The sequence below is a fragment of the Hordeum vulgare genome, chromosome 7H (genome assembly GCF_904849725.1).
Source record: "Hordeum vulgare subsp. vulgare chromosome 7H, MorexV3_pseudomolecules_assembly, whole genome shotgun sequence".
NCBI lineage: Eukaryota > Viridiplantae > Streptophyta > Magnoliopsida > Poales > Poaceae > Hordeum > Hordeum vulgare.
In genome coordinates this window covers 169,756,901-169,767,589 of record NC_058524.1, presented here as the reverse complement: position 1 = coordinate 169,767,589, position 10,689 = coordinate 169,756,901, and the positions used below count along the sequence as shown (strand labels likewise).

Below are 10,689 nucleotides of genomic sequence, written 5' to 3'. Positions count from 1 at the left end.
CGGCGCCATCGTCCGAATGCAAAGTCCTGTGCGGGTGCACGACGTTCAAAAACTCACGCAGCATTAAGTCGGTTCATTTCTCGTCTCGTTGAGAAGGCACCGCCCTTTTTGGCTTTTTTCAGTGACCCTTATCTGTCTTGGTGCTGCACACATGTTTCTTCAGCGAAAACATAAGAGCAAGTACAATAGTAGAGCCGGCTGCCGGCTGTAAGCTCATGCCATGTCACCTATAGTCCATCTTATAGCTAACATGTACAATAGTTGATTAGAAGAGTGTACTACTTATTTATTATATGGTCCACCTTTCATACTCACAAAGTGTCTAGTAGCACGTGCTAGAGCCGGCTCTTAGCTAAGAGCCCGCTTACCTTCTCTCTCCTCTTCTCTCTCCTCCAACTAAACAAAAATATACTATTTTATTCCTTATAGCCAGCTGATTCAGCTCTATTGTACTTGCTCTAAGAGACCACACCTACTAACACTGTCGAGATCTTACACCTGAATCTGCAAACATGCACACTTCCCAATTTTTCACAGCGCAACACATGCTTTTCAGCTAAGAAGTACTGTAATTCTATACACAACAATGGTAGACAGCATCTTCCACCGGTCAGCACTCAGCAATGTAGTACTATGAAATATGAAGCCCTAAATATAAATCTTTTTAAAGATTTCATTATAAACTACATATGGATGTATATAGGCATACTTTAGACCTAAATTCATCCATTTTGCTCCGAATATAGTCTATAATGCAGTCTCTCTAAAGATTTATACTTCCTCCTTAAAGTAATATAAGAACGTTTCTAAACGCTCTTATATTACTTTACAGAGGGAGTATTTAGGAAGGGAGGAAGTTCAACCGAACCTCTTCAATTCAATTGATAGATCAAATACACCAATGTACCGGAATAGCTACAGAAACGAACGCCCGGTGTATATGTGTGTATATGTTGCACAAAATAGCAAGATTATAGCTTGCGCAAGTCTAATGGCCCTTCTGGTAACTTAACCTACCAGCACACGGCCTCATGGCCTACTGCTCAAAGCAGCAGAGCTGCACAGGCCGCTACCAGCAGAATGCAGGTGCTTGCAGCTGTTGTGTGAGCGTCAGACGGCGATGAACCCGGAGGTGGGGCGGCACCAGGAGGTGCATTCTTGGACGCGACAGGCGGGAATGGCGGCTGCTGCACCTCTGTTGCGTTCAATCCTGGCATCGGTGACACGGTTGGCGGCTGAGCCTGAGGAACGGCATTTCTCTCGAGTAACTGCGCGAGGCCGCCGACTTCAACGGTCTCCATGTAGGCGGGCTTGACCTTTTCTGTACATGAATTCCCTGCCAAGACAATATAGCAAAGGTCAAATACTGTCGGTCACTTATCCCAAGAAGTTAGTTATGTGAATGTCTAAAATGGTTCAGCAGAGGCACCACAACCATCAATATTCCAAATTGGCCTAAACAACTACGCACGGCGTTACCCGCAAAAAAAAAACTGGGCATGGCGCAATGCTAATTTTCAGGAGCGTGTCTAAAACGTAGGTACAGGCAGAAAAACATGAATGGAAGATGGCGAATTTTACTTACTCTTGTATCTCCTTACTGTCTTGGGGAAGTCAGTAATTAAGCCATCGACTTTAAGAGACTGAGCATAGCTATTGATTTCCACTGTCTCGTCTGAGAAGAAGTCCCAAGGTTGTGATAGAAACTCATTGCGGAACACCTGCGCATATACCGTTAGTCCTGCGGACTGCAGATCTTTCACAAGGCTGGTTTGGTTGATGATAAATTGAACACTTGTTGCAAAAAAGGAATTCCTGTCAACGACTACAGCCTCGGCAAACTTCTTGACATCAGCTAGGGAGGAAGGAGAAGCATCCCCAATGCCTAGCGGGAGAGTGTAAACAAGCTTGTATTTTGTTTTCTGCTGCTTCAATTTGACAAGAACAGCGCTATCTTTTGACTGGATCATGACTTCCTTGGTAGTTTGATTATCATAGCCAGCCTCACTTAAGGCAGTGGTTAAGGACTCGAGAACATCAACTCCTAATGACTTCGCCATAAATGCAGCATTCTGCAATACAGAAGATATGTTGATCAATTAACAGAGGACTCCACTGATTAAAGCTTTAGAAAATTGCCAGAAATCTGACTTCTAAGGACTAAATATCCATATGGTAACGCTTGTGAGACAAATATGAGATTTCAGTAATAACCTTAACAAGGAACACGGTACGAATCACCGCACACATAATAATGAATATAATTACACATTATATCAGTATTTGCTATTTCCACGTGTTGCATGTTCAGCACATAATCATGATTCTCATATTCCTTGCCAATAAGAGAATACATGGTGATGAAATCAGTTAAATAAATTATACTCCCTCCGTTCCAAAATAAGCGTCGTAGTTTTAGTTTAAATTTGAACTAAAACCACGACACTTATTTTGGAACGGAGGAAGTACAACTAAGGAAAAGACAAATAAATAAATATAGTATGTTCCTTAAACTAGAGCTCTCTTTTTTGCATATAAGAAAATCAAATTAGAAGTAGTAAGCATAACCTAACGTATTAAACTTGAAGTTACTTCAAGCAGAAGTATCACCTCCACAATAATCATGATGCCAGACAAATCCTTATCCTTTCCATATTCCAGAAAGTCTGAGAACTTGACAAACTTCCCATCATTTGTGTACCTCGGGTTTCTTACAAGATAGTAGCTACTCAATGGGCTAGATATCTTGGCTGCAGAAAGAGGGCATGTATGAGGACACTACAAGAATTAATCCTTTGTTTTATGTCATCCACATACTTCTCAGTTGTTAGCCATCAACTTCCACAGAAAACAACATTAAGAAAAAATATCCACGCTGTGATGAAGGAACTCACGTTTCAAAGAACTATCGCTTATGTCGTTCCAAGTAAGGTTGAATGTAAAAATCCCTGGTGTACTCTTAATTTCAGGAATGACAGATGTACGGGTACTGAAAGGTGTCATCTGAACATTGGTGGTATCGAGCAGGTTGATGGAACTCATGCAAATAAGAACTCCATCTTCTGTCACTTGAAGGGCACAGTCAATCACGTCCGCACCATCTTTAATTGCATTCAGGTAGGCAAGATCAGTACAATCCGGATAGTCTCCACTGGCACCATTATGTGAAATAATTAAAGGTTTCCCTGCAGAGAAACACTGCAACAATTAAGCAGAGTTGAACTTGTACTCATCCAAGCATCATTATGGGCAGCAGTACTCGGATTCACGCCTAGATATACATACCATGATCCGCTTTACTTTCATTCAAGTGAGTAAAACAGCCTGAAGAGAAGATTCAAATGAATTAGCAAAGGGAGAAAACTACATTGCTCATATATTTATACAATTAATAAGTGTTCTGCATTTTCTTAAACATCCCTTTGATTATTTGATGCATGTTACATTTGTAAAAAAGCCCAATGTTTCTACTTATCGGCTAAAGGTCTAAAGTTGGATGCCTTAGGGGAAGGCAAGATCAACGAGGATGCAGTGCGTTAAACAGAAATGTGTTCAACAGGCGAATGATTGTAATCTAGTTCATTTGCTTTAATAAGAGATCACAAGTACAAAAGATAAAAGAAAATGACTCACAAGCAAACTCAAAGATAAAAAGGCATAAAATTAACTTGTCTACAGCCATAAGTTAGAAACATCTTTTAATCATTCATAGATATACAAATAAAATGACATGATAAAGAGATGCCAATGCACAGGTATAACACTGTTTGTCATTGTATATTTACAGAGTTATTCCTCTATCCCTATGCGTTAAGATCTTAGTTAAGGTTAAAGAAGAAGAAAACATGATGAAGCGGAAAGTCGAAACAACACCGTAGTCAATGATTTCATAGGTATTCGGTGTAGAAAGAAGTGCAACTAAGTAACCTACCAATAGCCTCAGATGCAGTAATAGGATAGTCTGTTAACACACCATCCACGGAGAATCCGCCATCACTTATAAATGATAGGTATTCTTGCAAGGGATCATAACTGTAGTTATAGGGAATAATCCTATCATTTGCAAAGTCAGATGCATAAATTTCTAGCCCTGCACTGTGGGCATCTTGTACAAAGGATGTTGGAGGCTGCAGATAGTTATCATTCGTCACTGGCCAGATGTAGCTCTTCGGGACCATGATACCAGAAGCAATTGTCTTAATAAACGTTAGGTTCTTGGACAGCAAGCTATAGGTTTGGTTTATAGAAGGATCAGACATAAAGTTATCAGGAAAGCGAAACACAAGCTTCGTTCTGCTGCCAACTCTTTTAGATATGCTTTTGAGGAAACCCAACTCAGGTGATGAAATATACTTCACAGAGACACTCTTTAGGATGGAAACAATGTATCTTCTCATGTTCAAACCATGTTGCGTATAGAAGATGTCACGCTACACATATGAAGAAGAAGTTAGTTCTTAAGGGATTCGACAAAGAAGTAGCAACAGTAGCAGATAAAGGCAAAATGGCAAGAACAGTAAATTTAACCTGAACATTCAACCAAACCGAAGGCGGCTTGATATAGGACTGCAAGTCTGTCACAGAAAAGATAGTATATATGGAATCAAACCTGTCGGTGCGAGAATAAAATCCCTGTGTTACTGCACAAAAGATTGGATAATCAGGTAAGAAGAATAGCTACAGATATATCATCAGGTCAAGCCCCTTTATAGAAACTGGAGCGATAAAAATCATGCAATCTGAAGAAAAGAAGAGCAGAGAACTAATATAAAACATGTAATGTCTATGTAAAACAACGAAAGAGCGAGAGGAAAGGCATGCCAGTAACTTCAGTGCTTACTAGAAGCCAGCTGTCTGGCATGGATGCAGAGCACTAAACCCTGACTGCTGGGCTGGGACACTAGGTACCACTGAAGCCACCCACAAGATTATACAGCAAGCTGCCCCAGGAACTGAAAGAAAGGCCATGAAGTCCATGATAATCCTAATTACTAGGGTAATCTGGCAGGAAAGGAATCAATGCACTTTTCGAGGGAAGATTGTCTCAGGTTGAAGAGGTGATCATCAACATCAAGCACACTTTGGAACTGTGGAAACTTGCTGGCGCCAAGTTTCTTGACCACCCCTTTGGGGATTTGGTAGGGAGAAGTTAGTCTGTATGTAGCGCCCACGGGCTTGTACCCTTGAACTTTTTCTTTCGCCGACCTGATCGCTTGATCAAACATTGTTTTCCGCTCTCCTCTGCTAATCAATGAAATGCCAGCAGCATGCTGGGTCTTTCAAAAAAAAATTCTTACTAGAAGGGTTGTGCGCGCTTTGCTGCGCCGTTTGTGTTGTCGGGATTTCATAAATTTTTATTTGGTTTGATGCGTGAGGAAGATGATAATGTATGTTTTCTTTATCTATAGTGCGGTGTTTTGGTGGGCACTTTCTAGAGGTATGATTCTGTGTTATCTGCTTACAAATCCATATGTATGTGGGGAAGTTTCTTTTGCGGACGACTGCGTGTACTATATTGGTGCTAGAGTGTTGCATGTTGACAATTCTCTTTTGCCAGGTGATGAGAGGGTGTGCGGGACTCATCTGCTTTTATAGGCTGGTTGTTGCTTATTGGTTTGAGAAATCCTTGACTTTGTCAAAATCATGAACCAAAATCAAAATTGGACATCTCAATCGAAATCATTGGCCCAGTCCAAATTGTGAAGCGGATCTGAAATTGAACATCTCAATAGAATAAAATCTATGAACCCAATTCGAAATAACCTCTCAAAATCGCTGACCCAGTCAAAATTTGTAAACCAAATTCAAAATTGAACACCTTAATTGAATGAGAGAGCTTCAAAATTAGGGAGTATAGTGTGTTTATAGATAGATAGATAGATTGGTCCAGCGTCCACGTTTACTAGCATGTAAGCACGTAATTGAGATGTACAGATGGCATGCTCGAATATTAGACAGCTGAAAGTGGTACTCACAATAAGTCGTTTGGACCTCAGAATAGTTGAAGTCGAGAGAGAAGTATCCAGTCTTCGGCACGCCATCGATAACATATTTCTTCTTTTTCGCAGGGTAGACTAGTGCGGCATTGGTGCAGTTTGCCATGTTTATATCCCGAAGGCAAACCCCAACACCATCCTTTGTGAGTTGCACATCGCACCACACGCTTGTATCAGGTGCGCTGGCAAGCAATGCGAAAGCAAAGGCGGCCTGGCTGGAATCAGGAAATACCCCTGAAAATCCGCCTTGGGCGATAACAAGGGGAGCATCACCTGCATAATAATTAAAGACGGTTGTTCAAATTCTTGAATATTTTGCTCAGAATCATCCCTTGCGTACTTTTTATTTATTTATTATATGAACACGAATAATTAATAACCCCGCGGGGATTATCAATCAACCTTCTGAATATTGACCTCTTTTCAGAACCAGGAGAGGGAGGAACTTCCTTCAGCCGTGCTTCTGCCCGCTGACTAGCACACGCCTCTGCCCCCGGAAAAAAATACACGAGACGGAACAGGGAGGTGTTTACCTCGTAGGGTTTTGTAGGCGGTGGGGCGCCGGATGCCCTGCGCGTCGGCGGCGCCGAGCAAGAGCAGGAGGCCGCACAGCAGCGCGGCGAGGAAGGCGGCGGCCTGTCCGCCACCACCTCCTCCTCCGCGGACTCTGCTGCTGCTCCTCATGTCTGGAAGCTTCCCGCAGAGGACGCGGACACGGGTGGTAAAAGGAGGAAGAAGAGGTGAGAGAGAGCCCGCGCTCAGAGAAGCAGAGCACTGAAGAAATGCTCTGGTGCTCTGTCGGAGCGCATATATGGAGCACGGGTGCCACTTGCGGTTCCGTTCAGTCTCGTTCTGTCAGTCAATGAATGACAGCGGGCTTGGGGCCGGGCCCAGGCGACAGTGACACGCCCGTGAGCCCGCGTGCGGGACGCTTGCGACCCGGCTGGCGTCTACTTCACCACCACTACCGGCGGCGCGATATTCCCTGGCCGTTCTGGCGTTCCGGCCTTTTTCCGTCTTTTTTTACTGTATAATATCCTGATCTTGGTTCGGTACTAGTGCTTACAAAATGATTGCTGGAGAAAAAGAAGGGTTTTCTATCTAGCTTCTCAGGTATCATCGATAGTGCGCTTTGGACATTTTTTTTTGACTCTTGAACGGTTTTCACGTCCCACGATGTTCGTGCGCGGGCGATTCGGTCCGGTCGTATGCGCTTTTTTCAGAAACCGGCGACGCTGATGTACACACGCGCTTAGGCCTTTAGGCCTTGTACAATGCTTTAGGTGTTTAGAAAAATAAAACGAATTTTTCTAAAACACCAGCGCCTCCTTTTACAAAAGAGACGTCCAACTAAGTGTCTATCGTATAGAATCGATGCTTAAGAAAAGTTTGGTTTATTTTTTTAAACACCTCCCCTAAGCACCTTGCATTATACAAGGCTTTAGAGCATCTCCAACCGTTCGGCCCCATAGAGGCGCAAAATAGCGTCGTCTGGGGGCGTGCCGGCAAAAAACTTGCCTTGGGGGAGGGGGGGGCTCGGGTTCGCAGTCCCACCCCCACCCCAAAGGTTGTTTGAAAGGTTTTCTAAAAAAAATTAAAGTCGTTCCAAATTCGGTCAAAACCCAGCCAAATTCAAACGAAATTCATAGTTTTCATTAAAATTTATACAACCGACGAGTGGCAACGGGACGCCGTCGGCGCTCAGCCCCCAAGACCCCGGCACCCGCATGTCCGCCGGCGTCGGGTAGTCCGCCTCGTAGAGGAGGCGGGACTCGTCCTTGCGGAGGTGCCGGCGGCCGAAGCCATTGGCGTCCGCTCCGCCGCCGGGGTAGCATTCGACCATCATTTTTTGGGGAGGAGAGGGAGAGAAAGCGCCAGTGGCGAAGAAGAAGAGGAGAGAGCGTCGGCGGGAGAGGTGTGTGGCCACCGGCGGGGGGAGGTCGCCTTATATAGCCGCGGGCGGGCGGGCACGAGGAGCAGCGGCGTGTGAACGCATGGCAGGAACCGACGGGATGTGCGTCGCATGGACGCGCGTCGCCGCGCCTTCACTGCGTCGCGTGTGAATCAATGAGAGGATGACCGACAACGCATCCGAGCCAGGTTCTGTACGACCGCACGGCCAGTCGTTGACTCGGCGGGCCCATCGTTTTTTCATGCCAAAAACGTTTCCGTCGGCGCCCCTGGACGACCCCCACCGCGCTGGGTTCGGCCTGGGACTGTCGGGGCCAATTTTGGCCGGAGTCGACGAAAAACGAGCTCCTGAAGGTGCGACTTGGTCGTCCCCCCCCTCCGCCTAGTTGTAAAGCAACGCGCGGCTGGAGATGCTCTTTGACTAAGATGGTGTTGGTGTTTCCACATGATATATGTGGTAAGCAACCTAAATTATTTGAAAAAAGATGATGCTGGTGTGCAGTTGTAAAGCACCGCATGCGCTTGATTTTATCATCTCGTAATCACCAGCAACGGATTCGCGCAAAGGATGGCTGTTAGAAGGGCAATGTGGTTCTCTCTTGGATCAACTTGAATTACAAACTCCCCTAACAACTTGAATTACAAATTAGCGATAATAACCAGGATACACAAATTAGGGAGAAAAAGGGATAGGTTGCCATGGAACCCAGAATCGGGATATACTGCTTGGAGCATAGAGTTTTTCAGATATTTGAATTTTGAACATCGAAAACACAATCGAAGGGTGTGCTTGACCCAGTCCGCTAGAAGCCGACTCGCATGAGTGAAAGAGGACAAAACAGGAAATTCGAGGTGATCGTTGGCCAGGCGTGGCGGCAACATCTGGAAGGACGCCCAACCTCAAAGACATGCTTCCACTTGTCCAGGTAGTACTTGACCAAGGGATTCATGACTTTTGGCATAAGTTGGTTTACTCCCAAGGAGGGAAGTAACCGTCTCCGGGGTGCTCCCGAGTGTACTGAGGGTGCTACTGTTGGGTGAGCTCGTCTGGTCCCACTGATAAACTGGCGTCTGGTACTCGACTGGTGGCTCGGGCATGGGCGCCTGTGGTGGCGCTATGCCCCAATATGCGTAGATGTCCGAGGGCATAATAATGTACCTGCTTAGATGAAGGTTGAACAAAGAAGGAGCAGGCAAAGTAATAGTCTCACGAGTACCCTGGCTAAATATCAAGTTATAAATCATCCTCTTATCATTATCTTTATCAAGAAAATCACGGCGAACCATGCTATCATAATCTAAATATCTCTCAGGAAGAAGCATCTCTTCTTACTCGTACAGTCTAATAGGTATCTCAAAATGTTTAGCAAGACGGGTAGCATAGATACCTCCATAAACAACACCTTTGGTACGGCTCGTGTTCAATCGTTGAGCCACTATAACGCCTAAGCTATAAGTTCTATCATTATAAAGAGCTTCGCGCAAAACCGCAAGATCTGGGGAGCTAAGAGCCCCAGCTTTCCCAAGGCCAATCAAACATTTTTGCACGAATAAAGAGAAATACCGAAGCACGGGAAAATGTACACTAGCAACTCTAGCACCAGACACCCCTCTCTCCTCTCCTACAGCAATAGTATCAATGAAAGCCTCCAAGTCCCGTGGAAGAGGTTCATGAATATCTCCAACATAAGGTAAATTGCAAACATTGCAGAAATCCTGAAGTGACATGCGTTGGGGGATATCATATAACTCGAACTCAACCATAGGAGGGCTCTTCCTCGGATAAAAATTAAAGCTTTGCACGAAAGTATTAGTGAGGAGGAGGTATTGTGGACACTTATCTTTGTCAAATGTGGTAAGGCCTGCATTCTCCACCAAGTAATAAAAATCCTCATAAAGGTCAGTGGCGTGTAAGAACACATCGCTTGGCCATTCGCATGCTCAAACTTCTGCAACTCGGGGGACCGGATACTTGGGTTTCTTCTTCTCATTTTCATCTTCCTTGGGGTCACGGCTCAAAGAGCCTCTTAGGAACCTCGTCATCTTCTCCTTTTTCGTTCTTTGAAAATTCCTGAAATTTTTTGTGGCTCAAAATAAAAGTGCACAAGGCTTAACAAAACTCATAGCAACTACTCCTACAAGTGCCTACAGGCCATATCATGCATCAAAACTACTTGGGACTAACAAAAATTAACATGCAAAGCTCAAGAACAGGGTCACCAAGGCAGCAATAATATGCAATGAATAAAGCACTAGAACAAAAACTAATTGGACCAATTTAGGAGTCACATACCAAGGAACAATTCCCCAAAACAGTTTGGTGAATGGGGCTTTGCACAAGGAGATCGAAAAATGGAGCAAAATGAGCAAGAACACGGGTTTGAGCTGTGGAATGATTTTTTCTGGAGGTAGACGAAGGAGATGTGTGCTGGAATAAGTGGAGGGGGCCACGTGGGACCCACGAGCCTGCTAGGCGCGCCCGGGGGGGTGGTCGCGCCTCCTGGGCTCGTGGCCCACTGGTGCATCCCCCTAACTAGTTATCTATCCCAGAAATTTTTAAATATTCCAGGAAAAATCATACTTGAATTTTAGGGCATTTGGAGAACCTTTATTTTCAGGGCACTTTTCTATTGAACGGAAAACGCGGAAAACAGGAAAATAAAGCTAAATTTATTATTTTTATTCTAAACAACAGAAAGTAAAAGTTGGGAACAGAAGGTTGTGACTTCTAGATTCATCCATCTCATGGTCATCAAAAGAAATTCATCAATGAGGTTGATCA

General features: G+C 44.4%; 1 protein-coding gene across 1 annotated transcript; it reads right to left on the bottom strand.

Annotated features, from left to right (window-relative positions):
* Positions 1-857: 857 nt before the first annotated feature.
* Positions 858-6,772, bottom strand: LOC123413615 (glycerophosphodiester phosphodiesterase GDPDL4-like). The gene is made up of 9 exons (XM_045106552.1): positions 6,530-6,772; positions 5,976-6,269; positions 4,528-4,640; positions 3,932-4,430; positions 3,286-3,324; positions 2,895-3,185; positions 2,611-2,750; positions 1,586-2,072; positions 858-1,336 (listed from the first exon to the last, which is right to left on the bottom strand). The coding sequence occupies exons 1-9, from the start codon at positions 6,678-6,680 to the stop codon at positions 1,044-1,046; spliced, it is 2,307 nt and encodes a 768-aa protein (XP_044962487.1). The 5' UTR covers positions 6,681-6,772; the 3' UTR covers positions 858-1,043.
* Positions 6,773-10,689: the final 3,917 nt, after the last annotated feature.